At 40.7% G+C, this 25295-nt stretch overlaps 1 protein-coding gene across 8 annotated transcripts in view; it reads right to left on the bottom strand.

Annotated features, from left to right (window-relative positions):
• Positions 1 to 25295, bottom strand: part of KIAA0319L (KIAA0319 like) — a 98457-nt gene that overhangs the window by 52255 nt on the left and 20907 nt on the right. For all 8 annotated transcript variants that reach the window (XM_073902930.1, XM_073902925.1, XM_073902926.1 and 5 more), the window contains one exon: positions 16471 to 16988. In XM_073902930.1, coding sequence (XP_073759031.1) covers positions 16471 to 16821 — 351 coding nt within the window. In that variant the 5' untranslated portion in view covers positions 16822 to 16988. The remainder of the gene's footprint in view (positions 1 to 16470; positions 16989 to 25295) is intronic.

The following is a 25295-nucleotide window of genomic DNA, read 5'->3' as shown; positions in this document are numbered from 1 at the left end:
GACAAACAAAAACTAAAGGAATTTGCAAACATGAAACCAGTCCTACAAGAAATATTGAAAGGGGTCCTCTAAGCAAAGAGAGAGCCTAAAAGTAGCACAGACAGGAAAGGAACACAGACAATATACAGTCACAGTCACTTTACAGGCAATACAATGGCACTAAATTCATACCTTTCAATAGTTACCCTGAATGTAAATGGGCTCAATGCCCCAATCAAAAGACACAGGCTATCAGATTGAATTAAAAAACAAGACCCATCGATATGCTGTCTGCAAGAGAATCATTTTAGACCCAAAGACACCTCCAGATTGAAAGTGAGGGGGTGGAAAACCATTTAACATGCTAATGGACACCAAAAGAAAGCTGGGGTGGCAATCCTTATATCAGACAAATTAGATTTTAAACCAAAAACTATAAAAAGAGATGAGGAAGGACACTATATCATACTTAAAGGGTCTATACAAAAAGAAGATCTAACAATTGTAAATATCTATGCCCCTAACATGGGAGAAGCCAATTATATAAGCATTTAATAACAAAAGCAAAGAAACATATTGACAACAATACAATAAGAGTAGGGAACTTTAACACCCTCCGCACTGAAATGGACAGATCATCTCAGCAAAAGATCAACAAGGAAATAAAGACTTTAAATGACACACTGGACCAAATAAACTTCACAGATATATTCAGAACATTCCATCCCAAAGCAACGGAATACACATTCTTCTCTAGTGCCCATGGAACATTCTCCAGAATAGATCACATCCTAGGTCACAAATCAGGTCTCAACCGGTACCAAAAGATTGGGATCATTCCCTGCATATTTTCAGACCACAGTGCTTTGAAACTAGAACTCAGTCACAAGAGGAAAGTCGGAAAGAACTCAAATACATGGAGGCTAAAGAGCATCCTACTAAAGAATGAATGGGTCAACCAGGAAATTAAAGAAGAATTTAAAAAATTCATGGAAACAAATGAAAATGAAAACACAACTGTTCAAAATCTTTGGGATGCAGCAAAGGCAGTCCTAAGAGGAAAGTATACAGCAATACAAGCCTTTCTCAAGAAACAAGAAAGGTCTCAAATACACAACCTAACCCTACACCTAAAGGAGCTGGAGAAAGAACAGCAAATAAAGCCTAAAGCCAGCAGGAGAAGAGAAATAATAAAGATCAGAGCAGAAATCAATAAAATAGAAACCAAAAGAAGAGTAGAACAGATCAACGAAACTAGGAGCTGGTTCTGTGAAAGAATTAATAAGACTGATAAACCCCTGGCCAGACTTATCAAAAAGAAAAGAGAAATGACCCAAATAAATAAAATCATGAATGAAAGAGGCGAGATCACAACCAACACCAAAGAAATAGAAACAATTATAAGAACATATTATGAACAACTATATACCTGCAAATTAGATAATCTGGAAGAAATGGATGCATTCCTAGAGATGTACAAACTACCAAAACTGAACCAGAAAGAAATAGAAAACCTGAACAGACCTATAACCATTAAGGAAATTGAAGCAGTAATCAAAAATCTCCCAAAAAACAAAAGCCCATGGCCAGACGGCCTCCCAGGGGAATTCTACCAAACATTTAAAGAAAAATTAATACCTATTCTTCTGAAACTGTTCCAAAAAATAGAAATGGAAGGATAACTTCCAAACTTGTTTTATGAAGCCATCATTACCTTGATCCCAAAACCAGACAAAGATCCCATCAAAAAGGAGAATTACACACCAATATCCCTGAAGAACATGGATGCAAAAATTCTCACCAAAATACTAGCCAATAGGATCCAACAGTACATTAAAAGGATTATTCACTGGGCACCTGGATGGCTCAGTTGGTTAAGTGACTGCCTTCGGCTCAGGTCATGATCCTGGAGTCCCTGGACTGAGTCCCGCATCGGGCTCCCTGCTCGACAGGGAGTCTGCTTCTCCCTTGACCCTCCCCCCTCTCATGTGCTCTCTCTCTCTCGTTCTCTCTCTCTCTCTCAAATAAATAAATAAAAAATCTAAAAAAAAAAAAAATTATTCACCATGACCAAGTGGGATTTATTCCTGGGCTGGAAGGTTGGTTCAACACCTGCACATCAATCAATGTGATGCAATACCTTAATAAAAGAAAGAACAAGAACCATATGATCCTCTCAATAGATGCAGAAAAAGCATTTGACAAAGTACAGCATCCTTTCTTGATCAAAACTCTTCAGAGTATAGGGTTAGAGGGTACATACCTCAATATCATAAAAGCCATCTATGAAAAACCCACAGTGAGTATCATTCTCAATGGGGAAAAACTGAGAGCTTCCCCCCTAAGGTCAGGAACGCGGCAGGGATGTCCACTATCACCACTGCTATTCAACATAGTACTAGAAGTCCTAGCCACAGCAATCAGACAACAAAAAGAAATAAAAGGCATCTGAATCGGCAAAGAAGAAGTCAAACTCTCACTCCTTGCAGATGATATGATACTTTATGTGCAAAACCCAAAAGACTCCATCCCAAAACTGCTAGAACTCATACAGAATTCAGTAAAGTGGCAGGATATAAAATCAATGCACAGAAATCAGTGGCATCCCTATATACCAACAACAAGACAGAAGAAAGAGAAATTAAGGAGTTGATCCCATTTACAACTGCACCCAAAACCGTAAGATACCTAGGAATAAATCTAACCAAAGAGGCAAAGAATTTGTACTCAGGAAACTATAAAATACTCATGAAAGAAATTGAGGAAGACACAAAGAAATGGAAAAACGTTCCATGCTCATGGATTGGAAGAACAAATATTGTGAAGATGTCAATGCTACCTAGAGCAATCTACACATTCAATGCAATCCCTATCAAAATACCATCAACTTTCTTCAAAGAAATGGAACAAATAATCCTAAAATTTGTATGGAACCAGAAAAGACCCCGAATAGCCAGAGGAATGTTGAAAAAGAAAAGCAAAGCTGGCGGCATCACAATTCCAGACTTCAAGCTCTATTACAAAGCTGTCATCATCAAGACAGTATGGTACTGGCACAAAAACAGACACATAGATCAATGGAACAGAATAGAGAGCCCAGAAATGGACCCTCAACTCTACTGTCAACTAATCTTCGACAAAGCAGGAAAGAATGTCCAATGGAAAAAAGACAGTCTCTTCAACAAATGGTGTTGGGAAAATTGGACAGCCACATGCAGAAGAATGAAACTGGACCATTTCCTTACACCACACACAAAAATAGACCCAAAATGGTTGAAAGACCGAAACGTGAGACAGGAGTCCATCAAAATCCTAAAGGAAAACACAGGGAGCAACCTCTTCGACCTCAGCCGCAGCAACTTCTTCCTAGAAACATCGCCAAAGGCAAGGGAAGCAAGAGCAAAAATGAACTATAGGGACTTCATCAAGATAAAAAGCTTTTGCACAGCAAAATAAAGTCAACAAAACCAAAAGACACCAACAGAATGGGAGAAGATATTTGCAAATGACATATCAGATAAAGGGCTAGTATCCAAAATCTATAAAGAACTTATCAAACTCAACACCCAAAGAACAAATGATCCAATGAAGAAATGGGCAGAAGACATGAACAGACATTTTTCCAAAGAAGACATCCAAATGACCAACAGACACATGAAAAAGTGCTCAACATCGCTCAGCATCAGGGAACTCCAAATCAAAACCTCAATGAGATACCACCTCACACCAGTCAGAATGGCTAAAATTAACAAGTCAGGAAACGACAGATGTTGGCGGGGATGCGGAGAAAGGGGAACCCTCCTACACCGTTGGTGGGAATGCAAGCTGGTGCAGCCACTCTGGAAAACAGTGTGGAGGTTCCCCAAAAAGTTGAAAATAGAGCTACCATATGACCCAGCAATTACACTACTGGGTATTTACCCCAAAGATACAAATGTAGTGATCTGAAGGGGTACGTGCACCCCGATGTTTACAGCAGCAATAGCTAAACTGGAAAGAGCCAAGATGTCCATCGACAGATGAATGGATAAAGATGTGGTATATATATACAATGGAATATTATGCAGCATCAAAAGGAATGAAAGCTTGCCATTTGCAACAATGTGGATGGAACTGGAGGGTATTATGCTGAGCGAAATAAGTCAATCAGAGAAAGACATGTATCATATGGTCTCACTGGTATGAGGAATTCTTAATCTCAGGAAACAAACTGAGGGTTGCTGGAGTGGTGGGGGGTGGGAGGGATGGGGTGGCTGGGTGATAAGACACTGGAGAGGGCATGTGCTATGGAGAGCGCTGTGGATTGTGTAAGACTGTTGTATCACAGACCTGTACCTCTGAAACAAATAATACATTATATGTTAAAAAAAAAAAAAAAAAGAAGATAGTAGGAAGGGAAAAATGAAGGGGGGGACATTGGAGGGGGAGACGAACCATGGGAGACTATGGACTCTGAGAAACAAACTGAGGGTTCTAGAGGGGAGGGCGGTGGGGGGATGGGTTAGCTGATGATGAGTATTAAAGAGGGCATGTATTGAATGGAGCACTGGGTGTTATACACAAACAATGAATCATGGAACACTACATCAAAAACTAATGATGTAATGTATGGTGATTAACATAATAAAATTAAAAAAAATAGTAATAAAATAAAATGAAAATTTCCTGCAAAGAAGTCCACGTCCAGATAGCTTCACTGGGGAATTATACTGAATATTTAAGGAATAAATAGTACCAATTCTACACAAACTTTTCCAGAAAATGAAAGAAGAGTAAAAACTTCTCAGCTTATTTTATAAGGCCAGCATTACTTTGATGTTAAAATCACAGGCTAATAATATACCTCATGAACACAGAATCAAAATTCGTAACAAAATTTTAGTAAATCGGGGCGCCTGAGTGGCTCAGTCGGTTAAGCATCTGCCTTCCACTCAGGTCATGATCTCAGGGCCCTGGGATCGAGCCCCGCATCGGGCTCTCTGCTCAGCAGAGAGCCTGCTTCTCCCTCTGCCTCTGCCTGCCACTCTGCCTATCTGTGCTCTCTCTCTATTTCTCTGTCAAATAAATAAATAAAAGCTTTGAAAAAAATTTTTAGTAAATCAAATATAACAGTATATAGAAAGGATAATATACCATGACTCAGTGGGGTTTATCTCAGGAATACAAGGTAATTTAACACTCAAAATCAATCAAGTTATTCACCATGTTAACATACTGAAAACAAAAACCTATAGTATGTAAAAAAAAAAAAAAGCATTTGACAAAATCCAGCATTTATTCCTGATATAAATTCACATCAACTAGGAACAGAAAAGTATACTTTTACCACTTTTATTCAACACTGTAGTAGATGTTCTAGACAGTGCAATAAGAAAGAAATAACAGGCATCCACACTGGAAAAGAAGTAAAATGGTCTTTACTCACAGACAACGTGATTATAAATAGAGAAAATCTAATGGAATCTACAAAAAAAGCTACTGCAATGAATAAGTGAGTTTAGCAAGGTTTCAGGATACAGGATCAATATACAAAAAGTAACTATTTCTATACACTAGCAACAAACAGAAACTGAATTTTTTTTTAAACCGCTTCTTTTGGCGGGCATTTTAAAAACTGAATTTTTATTTATTTTAACATTTTAAAAAAGATTTTATTTATTTGTCAGAGAGCGAGCACAAGCACGGGGAGTGGCAGGTAGAGGGAGAAGCAGGCTCCTGCTGAGCAAGGAGCCCAACGCGGGACTTGATCCCAGAACCCCGGGATCATGACCTGAGCCAAAGGCAGACACCTAACCGACTAAGCCACTCAGGCATCCCATAAAAACTGAATTTTTAAAATGCCAATTATAAGAGCACCAAAAATATGAAATAGTGAGGGATAAATGTGACAAAATATGTGCCAGATCCGTAGCCTGAAAAGTACAACACATTGCTGAGAGAAATTAAGGATGATGTAAACAAAAGGAAAGATATACTATATTCACGGATCAGTAGACTCACTATTATTATTAGGCTATCAATTCTCCCCAAATTGAGCTACAGCCCCAACATAATCCCAATCAAAATCCCAGAAGGCTTTTTAAAAATAAATTGACAAGATGACTCTAAAATTTATATGGAAATATAAAGGACCTAGAATAGCCAAAAAATGTCTGATAACAAAGAACAAAGTTGTAAGATTTACATCATCTGAATAAAAGACTTATTACAAAGTTATCACTATGGGGGCACCTGGGTGGCTCAGTTGGTTAAGTGGCTGCTTTCAGCTCACATCATGGTCCCAAGGGTCCTGGGATTGAGCCCCATGTTGGGCTCCCTGCTTCTTCCTCTCCCTCTGCCGTTCCCCCTGCTTGTGCCTGCTCTCTCTCTCTCTCTCAAATAAATAAAATCTTTACAAAAAATCCACAAAGCTATCATTATCAAGACAGTGTAGTGTTAGGGCGCCTGGCTGGCTCAGTTGGTAGAGTATACGACTCTTGATCTATGGGTCTGAGTTCAAACCCCACACTGGGCTTAGAGTTTGCTCAAAAGAAAAAAAAAAAAAAAAAGACAGTGTAGTGTGTTGATATAATGTATCAATATAAACAAAAAGATGGAAACAAATAGAGTCCAGAAATAGATTCATACACATACAGTAAACTGATTTTCAATAAAGGTGAAAAGCAGTTCAGCGGAGAAAGCATAGAAAAAATATGGCACTAGCACAACTGGATATTCATATGGCAAAAAACAAAACAAAACCCTTCCATCCATAGCTCCCACCATGTACAAAAACATTCTGGACCTAAATTTATTAAAAACTTAAAACTATAAAACTTTTAGAAGAAAAGTCTGGAGAAAATCTTTCTAAAATACAATACCAAAAGCATGATCTATAAAGAAAAAAATTGATAAAACTGTCTGGACACCATCAAAATTAATGTCTGCTTTTCAAAAGACACTGCCAAGAGAATGAAAAGACAAGCCACAGATTGAGAGAATATTTACAAATCAAATAGTTGATAAATGACTTATATGCAGAATATATATGTAAGAGGATAACCCAGTTTTTTTAAATGGGTAAAAGTATAAACAGACACTTTACCAAAAAATATATGAAAGGCAAATAAGCACATGAAAAGATGTTCCACATCATTAGTTATGAAGAAAATGCAAAGAAAAACCACAATGAGCTACTATCATACACCTATTACAATGTCCCAAACTAGACTCACCATACAAAGTTTTGGTGAGAATGTGGAACACCTAGAACTTTCATAGGTTACTAATGGGAATGTAAAATGGTACAACTGTTTGGAAAAAACAGTTTGGAGGTTTCTTATAATATTAAATGTATACCTACAATATGACCCAGCCATTCCACTCCCAGGTATCCAAGATAAATTAAAGCATATCCCCATGAAAAAACTTTTACATAGACGTTTCTAACAGTTTTATATGTACCCAAAAATCCAGAAACAATCCAAACATCCATCAACAGGTGAATAAATGATATACCCATCCAGTGGAATACTACTCAGCAATAAGAGGAAACCAACTACATACTATGTAGTATGTGACACACACTACAACAAAGATGAACATCAAAACATTATCCTAAGTGAAAGAAGCCAGACTCAAAAGACTATGTATTACCTAGTTCCATTTATATGAAAAGTCCAGACAAGGCAAATTCACAGACAGCACAGATCAGAGGATGCCTGGGACTGGGAGTGAGAGTAGGGATCGCACAAGGGAAGTTTTTGGGGTGACAGAAATGTTAACAAACTGGATTGGGGGGATAATACACAACTCTAGACTTAATAAATCACTGAATTCTATGCTTAAAAGGAGTTTTATGGTATAAAAATTATACCTCAATAGAGTTGTTAAAGAGTATATAATATATGATTCCATTTATTTAAAAATTCTAGAAAATCTATAATAAGCTAAAGCAGATTAGTGGTTGCCTAGGGATAAGGGAGGGAGTAGGAAGGACAGATTATAAAAGGACAGGAGGAAACTTTGGGGGTAATGGATATGTTCATTACCTTTTTTTGTGGTCAGAGTTTTATGGGTACATATACGTTAAAACGCATCAAATTGTACACTTTAAGCATGTACATACAGTTTATGATATGTCAGTTACACTTCAATAAAGCAGTTTTTTTAGAAGTATGGTCTCCATAGAAGAGCAAGCATTCAGTGTGGCTGGAGTGGAAAGCAGAGGGAGTAACAAAAGAGCCGTTCATATAACCAAAAATACATTTTTAATGGCTGCACAATTCCTACTTTCCCCTTATTAGACAAACTGCTTCCATTTTTTAATTAAATAAATAGCATCTCATCATTGTGTGTGAAGCTCTTTATTTAGAAATTGCTGCTTTAGAATAGATTCCCAGAAATAGAAGAAGAGTATAAATATTTTTAAGCAAGGCAGGCAGATTTTTATTTTTAAAGAAAAAATTGGGGGCGGCCGGGTGGCTCGGTTGGTTAAGTGTCTGCCTTCAGCTCAGGTCATGGTCCCAGAGTCCTGGGATCGACACCCGCGTTGGGCTCCCTGCTCGGCGGGAGGCCTCCTTCTCCCTCTCCCGCTCCCCCTACTTGTGCTCGCTCTGTCAAATAAATAAAATCTTTTATAAAAATTTGTTTATTATTTATTATTATTATTAATTTTTAAAGAAGCAGGAAGAGGCGATATGGAGCAAATGATTTTACTTCAGAAACTACAAAGTAATAATGAAAATTTGTAGAGGATGATATAAGGTTGAAACCTGGATGAAATTTCCTTGGGCCATTTTTTCTGACACTTGACAGAAATCATAAAAACCGACCTAATTCCGAACTAACCATAAGTCATATAATCATGCCTCAGGTGTCGTTTCATCTTCAAAGAAGCTTTATTCAGAATGATGCAAGGCTTCTACACACATTGTCTTTCTCCATCTCGCCATTTCTCCCTCCCTCCTTCTCCTGCTTCTTCCTTCTCCCTTCCCCCCAGCCCCACTTGGGGCTACCCTCTCCTAATCAAGCAAGCCAACCCCGTGATTAACACCATAATTCAAGATGACCCGAAAAACCTCCATCATGAGCTACCGTTTTGAGAATCAGGAGCCTGCAGGGCCCACACAGTTTGTTCACACTTATCAGCGCCATATCATCACAGTGCAGGTAGGGGGCCCTCCTTGGTAATACACATGCTACCCAGGTGACGACTTAATGCTAAAGAACGGTTCACAAAAATTGGACTTTCAACACATTTTGATTTGAGACATAATCGTATTAAAATAAAACAAAAACTACCACGTCATTACCAAAATCCTACTATAGTAAAGACAGTGTCTTCCTGTACCAGCAAAGCCAGTGGGGTTTAAAGACACATCCCAACCAGTTCTCAGCAACTGAAGCTGAGGCTGGAGAACAGGACAGAGTTTATCTTTGTTAGTTACAAAGTTATGTCTCCTCATAGTCTCCTTGGAGAAACCAAGGCCGCCATGCAGTGAGAAAGGTGGAGGGATGACAGAAGTGTTAGCTAAGAGATAGCTGGTTTTGAGACTTTGTTCCTATGGCTCAAGTTGTGCCAGCTAGCAAGGCTCTGTTAACCAATCCACACCAAAACCTTCATCACCTCTTCCTCCTTAAGTTAACAAAGTAGCCAACAAACACATTTTCAAATTCATTTCCCATAGTAAAAGCCAGATAAACAGATAAAAGAACCAGAATACTTAGGAGATTAGAGCAGAAAGTGAGCAGTTATGGGGGGAAAAGTAAGGAAAAGGTATTATAGTTCAGGCACTAATAACTGTGAGAAAGGAACAGTACAATTGCAGGGATTTCTGCACACCCACACAAAACAAGGATGCAGGCTGCCCAGTTTTTCTCTCGATGCAATAAGCCAGTCATGTAAGGTTAGAGTGGGGGAGTGGAGGGTTGGGGTAGCCGGGGCACTTAGTGTATATGCATGCGCACAGATGGTACCAGAAGGGCACTGGTCACCAAGGGGAAAGAAAGCCACACAAATTATCCAGGCCAGAAGGCTGGAAGGGGGCCTGGGGCTAAATAATTTTTGGTGAAAGTTATTAGCCTGTCTGCTGCTCAGATAACTGAGAATGAGGATCTGGGGAGAACTAGACCCTGAGGAATTCCAAATATGTCAGGAAATAAGAGAAGAATAAATGAACCCTCAGCAAAAATTTCACAAGTCTAAAGGATTACAGGAAAGATTTTTAAAAAACAAAAACAAAGTGATCAAGCAAAAAACCCTGAAAACCAAATAAAAAACATGGATGACGGGAAAGAGAAACTGGGTTTCTGTCCCGGGTTATGCAAGGCTCTTCTCTGTCACCGCCTACATCCCACATCTCTATCTGCAGCAAAGAGGTGCCCAAAGGCTCGACTCCTTTATCCTCTCAGTCATCTGTCCCACAGAAAGGCACTGGCGTATGGGGTGGAAATGCTGTGGTTGTCTGGAAACGGGGAGATGGTGGTGGCAGAGAAAGGAGCACCTCAGTCGTCCTAAAGCCAAACCTTACATGTGGGGACAGCTAACTGCACCTTCATTTCCTGAGCTCAGAGAATAGTCATCCTGCTTTCACAAAGCTGGACTGGCAGCCTGAATTGCCAGTGCCTGAACTGCAACAAGCCTTCCTGCTCCTCCTGCCAATAATTCAGAGGTTCGCACCATAGAAAGGATACAGTACTTAAACCAAGCAGTACAAGCCTCTCCTTCTTTCAGCTGATAAAGGGGAATAAATTGGTGACGTTCCTTTCCGGTTTTGGAATTGCAAAAGGTCCATAGTATCTGCTCTTAGATACAATATATGTATGTTTCCAAAGGAATGAAGAATGCTACTGATAACCCAATGCCTTTGCAGGATTGCAGGCATCTCAGGCAAGACAAGAGCAATTTAGGGTATGATTTCTTACCACTTTGGATGCAGAGCAGCTTGACCTACCTTAGTGCAAACAGTACAAACTAGAAACTAGTACTGCTAGCCAGCCATCCCTAATTAGAAAGAGAAGATCTGCAGTGTATACACTTCTTTCTCTCTCCCTAGTGCATTAAGAAGTCTGAACTGCAAGTCCTCTCCTAAAAGAAATGCCTACCAGTTCATTATTCTGAATGCACAAGGTGGTTCTACCACCCTTACAGAGTTATCCATGGCCTTCAGGATAAGAATCAAGCTCCTAAAAGTGGCATATAAAGTCAAACGTAATTTGTCTGGAACTGAAGACTTCACTTTGCCCTATTTTTTAACAGTGCTTGCAGTTGTCAGCAAGTGATGCCAATCTACATAATGCCTCAGTGCAACACTGCACAAAGGCCCCCTCCCATTCCTGGGGCTCATAATTCAAGTGCAATGTTCCTCCCCCCATGTCCACCCACTCTCCCTGTTAGACCATAAAACTCCAGACCCCGTTCACTAGTAGCAATTTATTGACATTGTCCACTGCAGGTGAACAAGAAGAAAAAGAATTCCCCAGGCAACACAACCCCAGGATCCTCCTTCCAGGGTACACCTGAATTCTCTAAGGCCCAAATTTGAGTTTTCACCATCTTCCAGGACACTGTCAGGCCTACATAAACCATATTTCTCATTTGACTGGTCTATTTCTCATTTTATTGATCATGATTATCTGGAAGTGTGCTGGAACTGGCTCATCTGAGCTGGTTGTGCCCATGTCTCCCAACTCTCTATTCAGTGATTCATGTTGGCAGGTCCAGACTGATCACGGTGGTTTTATTTACACCATGGAAACTGGCAACATCTACAACTCAGGACTTGTTTTGTTTTTGTTTGGGGGGGGGAAGGGAATACCCAATTGTTAAACATTTACTACATCACAATGTTTTCCCTAAATGACTTATACTTCCTCTCCTGTGAGACCTAACCTCCTTTTCTTTCTCACCCAAAATTCCATTGAATCACCTAGAATTTCTCTTCCATGATCAAAAATCACCTAGATGCTCAGTCATTTCATGTTTTGTTCCCTATACCTCCTGCAGAACATGCTACCGAATTTACAAGGTACAGTGCAAAATGAAAATGTGGGGTCCCTTTTTCAAAAAGTACTAAGAATTTCAAGACAATGGGAGCACCTGGGTGGCTCAGTCGGTTAAACATCTGCCTTCAGCTCAGGTCATGATCCCAGGTCCTGGGATCGAGTCCTGCATCAGGCTCCCTACTCAGCAGAGAGCCCGCTTCTCCCTCTGCCCCTCACCCTGCTCATGCTTGCTCTCTTTCACTCAAATAATAAATTTTTTAAAATCTTAAAAAAAAAAAAAAAGAATTTTAAGACAATGACAGCAGAGCATTAAACCAAGAACAGGGCCTTTCTAAGTGTCCGGACTTGTATAGCTGCGCAGGTCCCATGCCCATAAAGTGGTCCCTGACCCCCTATTCTTAACTGTGGGCATGCCCTTCCCTGAGGATACTATTTCCCATGTAGCTCTGCAATGTGAGGGCTCCTTACTCTCCCATACTTCACAATTGAAGGTGGGTTCGTATTTTATTTGCTCCCCTCCCCAATGCCCTTTGCAGACCATTCCTCTTCTAGCTTCTCTGTAAAACCTCTCCCCTCTGCCATCTTGATGCACTTCAACTCTCACCACAGCTGGCCTCTCCCCACTGCCTCACTCCTCCTCCTACTTTGCTGAGGGCTTTGACATCTGGCTCTCAAAACTCCTCTTTACCCCAAGTCCCTGCCTAAAGAGTAATAGGGTTAAGCAGACAGACTTTTGTATAGAATCAGAATGCCTGGGTTCAAGTCCTGGTACTACCATATACTAGCTATTGTTGCCTTGGCCATGCTCCTTAACCTCTCTTTTCCTGAGTTTCCTCGTTTATAAAATAGAGATGGTTAATAGTACTTCATAGGATTTCTTGTATAGATTAAGACTTAAAACATGTCAAGGGTTCAGAACAGTACCTGGCACATAGTGAGTGCTCACTCAGTAAACATTTGCTATTGCTATCATCATCGTCATCCTTAAAGTCTATCTCCGTGTCTACATGGATAACTCATGTAACAGGTATTTTGAGCTTCCTGAGTTCTTTGAGCTCCTTGTCTCCAATTAATTCCTACTCTACTCTGCCTCAGCAACCCTCTTCCATAGCTACACCTAGATCCTATAATCACCAGAACTTCTCCACCTCCAAAATCTTAAATTCAAATATCCCATCCCCTGATGACTACTTCTGGTCTTCCAGAGCACACAGTTAAATTGTGCCCCCTATATCTGCCTCCCATGATGAAAACCTCTGAATGCCCAACTCCTCTATCATATCTGTCAGCCCCTCCCACATCTGCCTCTTCTTATAGTCTCTCCTTAATCTACTCTCTTGACAATAACGTCCAATTTCCACACCCCAATTTCTTCCTGCACAAGACTGGCAAAGTTCCAATCTTGGGTAAATCAAACTATCAGCCTTTTCTTGACAGGGTTGCCGAGAGCTACTGCGGAGACTCATGCGACTGCAGAGATTGGTACCACTGTTATAAATTCGTAATCTCCTTCATCAATGCTACCACCGATCTATTTCCTTACTTGCTTGGCCATCTCCTACCCTTCACAATGGCTGTTTCAGATCTTTATCACTCTCTCCAAACCTGATTTTCCTGCCCACTACCTACCTATGCCCACTCCACCTATCTCTGCTTCTACTCTCAGGAAATGATCTACCCCACTTCAGAAGAACAGGCATGTGACTAGAACCACCACAGTTTCCTCCTACTAAACTATAAATCCACCTTAGCCACACCTATAATCACCCATCTGCGCTGGATTCTAACCCGCTTGCTCTGGAAGGCAGTGGTTCTCAACATGTGTTTCTCAGACCAGCAGTACTGGCACTCTCCAGAACTGTGTTGTAAATGCAAATTCTCAGGCAATGCAAATTCTCCCTACTCTAGACCTACTAAATCAGAAACTCTGGAATTGGGGCCCAGCAATCTGTTTGTAACAAGGCCTCCAGGTGATTCTGATGGATGCTAAGTTTGAGAACCACTGCTCTAAGGAATGATTTGTTTATCCCCTTTCCCGCATCTTCAAACCCTTTCTTTAGGGCAATGGTTCCCTTGCCTGAAGAGCCTCCTATCTGATTCCTCCATATACATTCTTGCCCCTCTCCAATCTATTCACCACACAGCCAACATATCTGATCAAGTGATCCCCTGCTTAAAATTCTTTAATGACTTCTCACTGATCTGAAGATAAAAACCAGTATCTTAAGGCCTCAAGGCTCTCCACAGCTCGCAAGCTTCCTCTTTCACCTCTGGCTCACTTTGTCGAATAAGACCAGCCTCTCTCAGCTTCCTGATCTTGCCATGCTCTAGGGCACCCAACAAACCTTGAAATTGTTCTCTCTCTGCCTAAAATACTCTGCTTGCCTCTTTCCAAACTCTTTCTACGTCAAGTCTCAATTTACACTTTCTTTACTTAGGGTAAATCTTACCCCTTATTCTCAATTAGGTCCCTTTTGGATGCTCTGATAGAACTCTGCACTTATCCTCTCAAATCCACATCACACTTACAATTATTTAATTATTATAAATGTATTGTCTGTTTTTTGCCAGAGCATAAGCTCTGCTGGGGCAGAAATCATGTCTCTCTTGTTTACTACAATATCCCTAGTGCCTAGGGGCGCCTGGGTGGCTCAGTCGTTGGGCGTCTACCTTCGGCTCAGGTCATGGTCTCGGGGTCCTGGGATCGAGCCCTGCATCGGGCTCCCTGCTCGGCGGAAAGCCTGCTTCTCTCTCTCCCACTCCCCCTGCTTGTGTTCCCTCTCTCATTGTGTCTCTATCTGTCAAATAAATAAATAAATAAATCTTAAAAAAAAATATCCCTAGTGCCTAGCTTAGTATAATACCTTGCATAGTAAATGTGCAATAAATATCTGCCAACTGACTGAGCCTTTGCATACACTGTGCCTCTGTCCAGAATGTTTTTTACTACCTTTAACCTCCCAGTGAAATCTGACATATCCTTCAAGAAATAAATTAAAGATGGTTGCCAGAGGGGAGGTGGGTAGGAGGGGCAGGGGGAAATGAATGAAGGGGACTTAGAGTACCCTTATTTTGATGAACACTGAATAATATATGCAACTGTTGAATCACTATATTGTATACCTGAAACTAATCTAACACTGTATGTTACCTACACTGGGCTTAAAATTTTAAAAAACAAGATCATAATTTTGTAGGTAATAAACACTTAAAGAGAAAAAAGAAATAAATTTAAATGTTTCTGTGAAGTCTTCCCTGCACATACACACCACGTGCCTGCTCAAGTGAATCACTTCCTCTTTTCTGTTCCTACTAAATTGTGTACATAACTCTACTAATGCAATAATTACACACTATTGTAAATACCTCTGTGTCTGAGTCTCCATTAGACTGTCAACTCCCTGAGGGCATGGACCACATCTTGTTCACCTTTGTATCTCCAGTGCTTAGAAAAGGACCTCACGTTGACAATAGATGTCTAAATGTTTATGGGCATATTAAACCTAAGACTGTATCTCTAATTTTGCACTGAAAGGTTTTTTCCTAATATTGAATCTTGGGTCCAAAAAATAAAATAAAATAAAATTCTCAAAAAAAATTATTAAATCTGGGTTCCAATTCTAGGTTTGTTATTCATTAGCTGCACAAACTGTTTAACCTCTTTGGACCTCGGTTTCCTCACTAGGGAAATGAGGTTGATAATACCAACTTGGAAATACTGCTATGGAAATTAAACAAAATGACACCGAATAACAATTAGCACACATAGTGCCTGGCATGTAGTAGCCTCCCCACTCTGGCTTCAACTTGATAGAGACAACTAGGGCAAAACAAATACAAAAATAAGTCACAGCAATCAAGGGAGGCTGAGCACAGAGTGAGTCACTCCTTTTAATCATTTGCCTAGGAAGATCAACAATGAAGAAACATAATAAGCAGAATAAACTCTACTGGTGGTATCCCCCTTGGCATATAAAGCTTAGAAAGGACTCACCCCAGAGACCTCTTGGCTGATGGCCACATCTGGCTCCCTAGCCCAGTAGGTCAGGTCTTAGTCTGTGGTGCCAGGAATGGCTACCTCGACTGGAATAGAAACTACCCCATAAGGACTATGTTTACACGTGGGAGATGAGGAAGAGGGAGGACAGCTTGAATGCAACTACATCTATCCAGTGTTTTGCAATCTGGCAGAAAATACTGCGGAATTGTTGGTGAGGACAGACATCACACAACTGCACTTACCTGTAGTCTAAGAACCATCTTAGACTAGATAATGAGCAGATTTCTGCTTTTACCAAAAAATGGTCAGATTTGCAGGCAGTGAACATCTCTGAGGTCCAATTATGCCTGTACATCTGGGCAGCACCCAGAAAGATGACACCAGCAGCTTTATACATACACTCCTCAGCATAGAGTGCTGCCCACAAGCACCAACTTCACTGCTCATGTGTGCCAAATGTAAAAGCAGATTTAAGTTTCTCTGTTCCTTATTTATAATGTGCTTACCTCTGCAGAACCACTGGTATTCAGATAACCTACTTCTTTGGAGTCATTCATTTCCGAATGCTGTGTCACCATATGTGTAGTTACTTCTTCGCTGGGACTATCTCTCTTCCAAAGCTTCCTGGTTAAGCTCGGATGGTCCCTGGAAGATACAGTGGGTCTGGGTGGACTCTGTCTCCTCCAAGATGTCCTGCTCCAACCTAGCCTCAGAATATGCGGTATGTCATCTTCAGGTGGAAAGCCCAAATCATCTGTAGTTTGGAATTTTTTTAAAAACACCAGCATGGAATTGGAAGAGTCCGTCCTAAAAGTGCGGCAGCTCTGGGGCCTGCTGCAATCTGTCTGAATGCACATCCCTTCTAACCACCAAAAGGCATGGCAGGCAGGGTCCTGGCAGCAGGCAGCCCAACACAACTGGAGAGAGGGGGCTCCTTCAAGAAGCCGGAGGTGATTTTCTCCCCCAGATCTCAGGCCAACTCCAAATTCTGTCTTCGCCTGCTGGCACCTGCTCTCACTGGCATCTAAAAACAAGGAATGAAAACATTTTAAGATGTAATAAAAACAGACTACTGCTCTGTAAAGAGCCCTGAACACCAACATTTAAGGCTATTTTGAAGAGTGGTTTTTAAGAGGGTGGGAAAGCTGTCTAGTAAGTGGAACAGAAGAAGCAAAATAGAGTGTTTTTTGGCTCAGGATACTTTAGCTTATAGAAGTACTGCTCCAAGATTCATCACTGGTTCCCCTTCTCAATGAGTCTGTTCCACACAGACATTTGATACAGAACTCCAGTTCATGAAACAGAAAAAACAAAACAGCTATTCTGGTAGAAGCGTATGGGGGGATGGGGGGAGGCCCACCACTGGACCTTCCACTCACATCCTGGCATTTCTTAGGGAGTGTGACCACTGTGGGACCAGAAGAACAGGTAGCAAAACTGGATGGAATAACTACCCCCCCACCCCCAAACTGGCAGCAACACAAACTGAGTACTCTCAACCCCCTCCAGGTTAAAGGTCCATCCGTTTTCTAACCAACTGTTTGCTAGAGTCAGGCAGTTTTGCACATCATAGTATCAGCCAGAGCAGTAGTCAGATTACCAAGAAGTTTAATCGTGAGCCGGATTCTGCTAGAATGAACTTCCTACTGACAAGCCATGTCATGATAAGAAATAAAGGAACAGAAGTACAATAGTGACCTACTGTGGTTAACATAAATAACATGGTCCAAAATTCTAGCTAATGTTGCTTCTGGATAAACTCTTGGGCTATTGAATTACTTCAGGCATGGCATTAATTTTCCTGAAGTATTACCTCACTTCTGTTTTCTTAGATGTAGAAAAGTCAAAGCATGTTCTAAATGAAAGCTGTTATACAGAGTTCATTTTAAGGTCTTAGTTATACAGGTATCTGCACCCAACTATGGTCAGGGTTATACAGGGTCAGGACCAGGGTGAGGCAAGACAGGTGCCTCAGGCACAACATTTAAGGAGGTGCACACTCTCAGAGTCATGCAAGTACAGAGCTGGTTTACCCAAACTTGAGAGAGAGTGCCTCCTTAAATTTTGTGCCCTAGATGTTCTTTCTTCACCCTAGCCCTGGCCCTGGCCTTGGAACATAAAGTATGTTTTAAAATTACATACAGAAAATAGGCAGTAGAATCAAAACACCGAGGACGTGGATAATCATGTCTGCATGTACACAGAACTGAAAGGGGGCTCTGACTAACCAAAGCAACAATGTGATAATCAGCGAAAGCCAACCTGACTCCCAGGAAATATTTATAAAATGTCCAGTAGACTAAATTGGACACCAGTCAAATGAGAGAGAAGAGGAAAATAAAGGCAGGCTTCTGGATTACTGAGCAGGAGCTGTGGAAGCCAATCTGCCATTGTTCATTAAAAGAAAAGAGAGAGACATTGGCACGGACCTAACATCAGACAAGGCAATTTAGAAACCTAGAAAAAACAGAACTTCCTTAAGAAAAATGAAGAAATAGCAACTACGAAAAAAAAATGAAGCTACCAAGAGCTACAGAAATACCCCTCATATCCTCATCCACCTTCCTACACAGTAACCAGTGGTATGAATCTTGGTAACAGCTGAGTATACAGAATGTGTTGAAATCAATAAATGGTTACATCAGCGACTACTGTCAGTCACCTTTACATCAACTTTCCATCATTCTTCGCAGAATAATTCTCTCACATTTAACATAGTGAAGAGGTCCACATAGATGAAAATAACCTGCACCTTTCTGTAAGCCACTATTTTATTTAATTTTTAAAATGTACCATGACATCCACTTTTGCCCCTGCAGAAGAAATTGCCATAGGACTTGCCCTCCCACCATGAGCAACTAGAAAACTAGACTATAGGAAACAATTGTTTTTAGAAATGAACAAAAGGTGGTCCAGGACTGTGATCCCAAAGAGGAAGGAAACAAAACAGGTAAGCCCTATGACCACCCTGGCTTTCTGTATGGAAGCGCGCTCCAGACAGTGGCACAGGGAAGGAGAGCCCAAGCAGACTAGGGCAGACTTGCTGAGTTGAGGAAACAGTTTAAGGTGACTATGATACCTAGAATTTTGGAATAAACAACCAGAAAGGAGGAAGCGACACAGAGAAAGAGCTCCCATTATCTGGATAATGGTCCCTTTCAATCTTTGACTGAATACTAATTTACCCCAAGTAGAGGCTGAAACGACATGAGGGAAATTAGAAAATATTTTGAACTGAATATAAATGAAAACATAACATATAAAAATTCATGGGATGCAGTTAAAAGCAGTGTTTAGAGGGGCATTTATAGTTTTAAATGCTTATTTTAGAAAATAAAAAAAGTCTAAAATCGATGACCTAGAGAGATACACAGGGAGAAGGCCATGTGATGACAGAGACAGAGACTGGAGCAATACAGCTGTAAGCCAAAGAATGCCAACGACTGACAGTGACCACGAGATACTAAGAAGAGTCAAGGAAGTGTTCTACCCAGAGTCGCAGAAGGTACCAACCCTTTATTTTGGACTTCTAGACTCCGGAACTATTGGCTTATCAGGATTTTCTGCCCTTACCTAAGAGAACAGTTAAGGAGACCGAGGGCTCCAACACTACCAAGAGTACACATCCAGGGATCACTGACATTTTTAGGCATGTGGCTGTGACCTTTACCCAGACTGAAGGGAGACACCTGGACGCATTCAGTGGACATGCACAGGGATGTGATGCTGGAAAACAATGGGCATCTGAGGGGCTTCTCTTTTTCAAACCAAAATTAATTGCCCAAATGGAGCAAGGCGTAGAGCCCTGGATGGAGGTGTGAAAAGCTCTGCCAGGTGCCTGTACAGTCTAGGAGTACTGGTTTGAAACAAAGGCATCAGTCCTAAAGAAAAATATTTCTGAAGGATCAGCTCCAGAAGAGTGAACATAAGGTGTCATCGTTGATACAGGCCTGGAATGGGAGAACAGAAGTTCCATAGAGAAGCAGCACTGTAATGTGGCAAAATCTTTAAATATAATTCCTCCTTTATCAGACATCAGAAAAATCTCACAGGTGAGATAACCCATTAATGTAAAGAATGTGGGATAGCCTTTATGAACAGCTCATTTCCTTTAAATCATCACAAAATTCACGTAAGCAAACAACCTGATAGATATACTCAATGTGGAAATTTCTCAAGAAGGACTCAACAATTATTATCAGAGAATTCATTGTAGAGAGAAACCCCATCAATGCAATGAATGTGGATAAGCTTTCAAAAAGAACGCTATCCTTTTTTTTTTTTTTAAGATTTTATTTATTTGACAGAGAGAGACACAGCAAGAGAGGGAACACAAGCAGGGGGAGTGGGAGAGGGAGAAGCAGGCTTCCCACGGAGCAGGGAGCCCAATGCAGAGCTTGATCCCAGGACCCTGGGATCATGACCTGAGCCAAAGGCAGACACTTAACGACTGAGCCACCCAGGCACCCCAGAACTCTATCCTTTTAAGTCATCCGAGAATTCATACCAGTCAGAAACCCTACATATGTAAAGACTGGGAAAAGCCTTTGCTCAGAACCCAGCCCTTACTCATCATGAGAATACATAGTGGAGAAGAGCCTTTTAAATGTAATGAATGTGGGAAAGCTTTCAGGGATAACTCAACTGTGGTGGAACAACATCAGAAAATCCATACTGGTGAGCAACTATATTGGAGTAATGAACGTGAAAAAGCCTTTAGGAAGAGCTCAACCCTTATTAGTCATCAAAGAATACACACAGGAGGGGCGCCTACGTGGCTCAGTCGGTTAAGCGACCGAATCTTGATTTCAGCTCAGGTCATGATCTCAGGGTTGTGAGACTGAGCCCCGCATCAGGCTCCACAGTGGAGCCTGCTTAAGATTCTCTCTCTTCCTCTGCCCCTCCCCTGCCTCTAAAAAAAGAATACATATAGGAGAGAAACGCTATCACTGAAATAACCGTGGAGAATCTTTCAGGTATATATCGTTTGCTGGACATCAGAAAACTCACAGTGAAAATAAACCCTATTGGTGTAAATGACTGTGGGAAAGCCTTTGTGAAGAGCTTATTGGATATGAGAGAATTCACACTGGACAAAAATCCTATCACTGCAAGAAATATAGGAAAGTCTTCAGGCATAGCTCCAGCCTTGCTGAACATCAGAGAATCCATATAGAGGAAAACCTCAGAAATGTAATGATGTGGGAAGACTTTTCCCAAAGAAAATTTATAACAAAGAGCCACCAAATATAGTTAGTGTGGTAAATCACACAGAAAGTTTATTCCTTCGAGCATCAAAGAGAAGACATTCAATAAATTATACATATAACAAAAATATTCTGTGCACCTCTACGCCAAAGAACTTCTCACCTATGAAGATTTCATTATAATATGGTCTGTACTGGTGAAATAATTGAAAAACTTAAATGTCGATCAATATAGAAATAGTATAGAATACTATGCAGCAGCTGAAAACAATGAGGTAGAATTGTATATACAGCCATAGAAATAGCCCCATGAGGGGTGCTGGGGTGGCTCAGTCAGTTAAGCAGCCAGCTTTTGATTTCAGCTCAGGTCATGATCTCGGGGTCCTGAGATCAAGCCCCACATTGGGCTCCACACTCAGTGGGGAGTCTGCTTGAGGATTCTTTCTCTATCTCCCTCTCCCTCTCCCTCTGTCCCTCCCCCCCAGCTCACGTATGCACGCACGTACTCTCTCCCAAATTAAATAAATAAATCGTTAAAAAAGAAAAGAAATATCCCCATGATAACTTAAATTCAAAAAGCAAGTTGCAGGGGGCGCCTGGGTGGCTCAGTCGGTTAAGCTTCTTCCTTTGGCTCAGGTCCTGATCTCTGGGTGCTGGGATCAAGCCCTGCTTCGGGCTTCTCACTCAGCGGGGAGTCTGCTTCTCCCTCTCCTTCTACCCCTTCCCCCACTCATGCTCGCTCGCTCTCTCTCCCTCTCTCTCAAATAAATAAATAAAATCTTCTAAAAATTTAAAAAGCAAGTTGTAGAAAATTTATATATGATGGTCTTATTTATATTTTTTAAAACGAAGCTTTTTTTGTTTCTACATATATATTATATACATTCCAAAGGATCTAGAAAAATGAAGGCCATACATTAACAGCCAAAAATATATATATTTTTTTAATCAATGATCTATGCTTTCATCATAAAAGCTAGAAAAAGAACAGTAAATTATAACCAAAATAAGTTGAGAAAGGAAAAAATAAAGATAAGAGTAACCAATGAAACAGAAAACAAAAAGTAGAGAAAATCAATGACACCAAAATCTGGTTTGAAAGATCAACAAAACTGATAAAGCTCTAGTCAGATTGATGACAGAAAAAAAGACAACAGTCACAAATTAACAATATCAGGAATGAAAGAAGGGATGTCACTACTGATACGATAAACCAGGGGCAGCAAACTATGGCTCAAAGGCCAACTCTAGCTACTGTCTAGTATTGTAAATAAAGTTCTATTGGAATATAGTCACACTCATTTATTTAAATATTGTCCACAGCTGTTTTTGCTCCACAATGGCAAAGTTTTTTTTTAAGATTTTATTTATTCATTTGAGAGACAGAGTGAATGAGAGAGAGCACATGAACAGGGGGGAGAGGGAGAAACAGGCTCCCCTGCAGAGCAGGGAGCCCGATGCAGGGCTGGATCCCAGGACCCCGGGTCACAACCCGTGAAGGCAGACACCCAACCAACTGAGCCACCCAGGCACCCCCACAATGGCAGAGGTAAGTAACTGCAAGAGACTTTTATCTTAAGACTCACAAAGCCTAAAATGTTTACTATCTGGCCCTTTAAGAAAGTTTGCCAATCCCTGGTCTAAGAATGTACTTTTGTTCGACTTATTATTAACAAGTGAGTAGAGCCTAAATTTGGATGTTAACTTATAGAAGATTGATAAGTTACAAATGATTTTGATTTTTACAGAGATGCAAATTATTTCTGTCTAGTAAAAGATAACCTCAAAATTTAATTAATAAGACGCCTTTTCTTCCCACCTAGCTATTATCTTTATTTTTTTATTCATTCATCTGTTCAACAAATATTACAGTGCATCTGTTTCATGCTAGGCACTGCTTTGATGGAGCTTAATAATAATTTAGATGGGGGGACAGAGGTTAAACAGACACAATAATGAATGTAGGATTGCAAACTAATATAAGTACTCTGAAGGAAAGAAATTCAGCCTTTATAGAATAAAGGTAAATTTGGAATTTACTGAACAGATATATTATCGCATATGTGACATGCTATCAAAGATATTCACTATAGGGGCTCCTGGGTGGCTCAGTCAGTTAAGCATCCAACTCTTGATTTTGGCTCAGGTCATGATCTCAGGGTCGTGATTTCAGGGTCATGAGATCGAGCCCTGTGTTTGGGCTCCACACTCAGCACGGAGTCTGCTTGAGATTCTCTCCTCTTCGTCTGCCCCTCCCCCACTCACACTCACTTGCTCTCTTGCTCTCTTTCTCAAATAGTAAATAAATAAAATCTTTTAAAAAAAAGATATTCACTACATGTTGTTTGAAATGAAAAAAATATTGGCACTAACTTTTAAATTTCTCGATAGAGAACCGATTAAATAAATTAAAGAAGATCCATGCACTTATGGGGATGAATAAGGTTACTCTACATAGTACTAGTATGCAGTGATATCCAGGATACACTATGTAGAAAAAGAAAAGTTCGGAGCAGTGTGTCTAGTATGCTACAATTTGTGTGTGGGGGGGAAAGAATATAATGTTTATGCATATATATGCATAGACTATTTTTGGAAGAATATTCAAGAAGTTGGCATGGTTGCCTTTAGTAGGGGAAAGGAGGTAGCTCGAGAGACTGAAGTGAGAGACTTGTTTGTTCACTAAATATCCTTTTATACCTTTTGAATTTGTACAATGTACATGTATTATCTTTTGAGAGATAAATTTTAAAAATTTAAGTAAACAGAAATGTCAGTGGCTTCCCAGGGCTCTTAGAATGATAACCACAATCCTTAACATAACCTAAGAAGATCCTGTATGATCTAGACCATGTCTACCTTCCTGGCCCCACCATGTAACAGGCTCTCCCTCCGTCATTACATTCCAGCCCACCAGCCTTCTTTCATTCCTCAAATGGACTATACTCCCTCTCCTAACTGGGCTCTGTGCATGCTGCCCCCTCTATTGGGAACTCTCTTGTCTCCCTTCTTTACCCAGTTAGCTCCACTCATGAGATCTCAGTTCAACCATCATTGCCTCAGAGAAGCCTCCATGCCAAGTCAGGTCTCTCCATTTATACACTCTTTGGGCCTGTTGCCCCTTTCCTTTAAAGCAATTACAACAACAACAACACTTACAAAATTACATTTCTTTGTGTGATCATCTGCTCAATGTTTTCCCCACCACCACACTGTAAGCTCGAGGATGACAGGTCCATGTCTGTTTTGTTTTTTTCTCTCTCACTACTGTACCCCCAATTCTGGCATGGCACTTGGCACATCACACTGCAGGTGCCCCAAAATATCTTTTTGAATGAATGCACAAAGGCATGTATGCATATGGAGGAAACCAGGTGGCCTGGTATCAGGTGGGTCATACTGAAGACATCCAGGCCGATGACAAGACTTCAAAAAGAGACGAGGCCCATATGCCATAATAAATGAGGGGGGTGAATGATGGTTGGTAGATGAGTAATGACTAGGGTAGGAAGTGGCATAAACCTCAACGAGCAGAACTTTTTCCATGACACTGGAGGAGTACTGTTCCAGAAGTGACAGTGAGGAGTGATGAGGACATCAGTTCCACCTCCAAACTCAGAGGTACATGGGAGATGGAAGAATGAGCAACCATCGCCTGTAGGCTAGAGGGAAAACCACATTTTCTCCAAGAGAAACCCAGGTCTCAGAATATTCTATCTAATGTCTTAACTCTTAAGTTTGAGTCTAGAGAGGGTTTAATAACTACGGATTCTTGTCACAGTTAAAAAGTTGAGAAGGGAGGGGTGGTAAATGTGAGTTGAAAAGCACAAAGTTATACAGGAATGTCAAGTCAGACTCACGCAAATCACAACGGTTAAGGCACTTCCTAGCAAGAAAAAAGGAGAGGATAGAAAATTATGATGATGAACTGATGACAGGGTTGCTGCCTATCCATCCTCGGTATAAATGGTAGAAGCTTTGATGCAAATCACAGAGGATATCTGTGGAATTTGGGGGAACAGATTTAAACTCAGGGGAAATGGTCAAGGAAATTTATGGGAATTACAAGGTCGAAGGGAAAGGAGCAAAAAAATTCTAATTCCCTGGTTGTTGCTAGCAGCTCT

The sequence above is a fragment of the Callorhinus ursinus genome, unplaced genomic scaffold (genome assembly GCF_003265705.2).
Source record: "Callorhinus ursinus isolate GAN/ISIS: 27379988/994484 unplaced genomic scaffold, GSC_fseal_2.0 scaffold18, whole genome shotgun sequence".
Classification (NCBI taxonomy): domain Eukaryota; kingdom Metazoa; phylum Chordata; class Mammalia; order Carnivora; family Otariidae; genus Callorhinus; species Callorhinus ursinus.
Note: the sequence above shows the minus strand (reverse complement) of the source record. Positions and strands in the feature narration are given on the sequence as shown.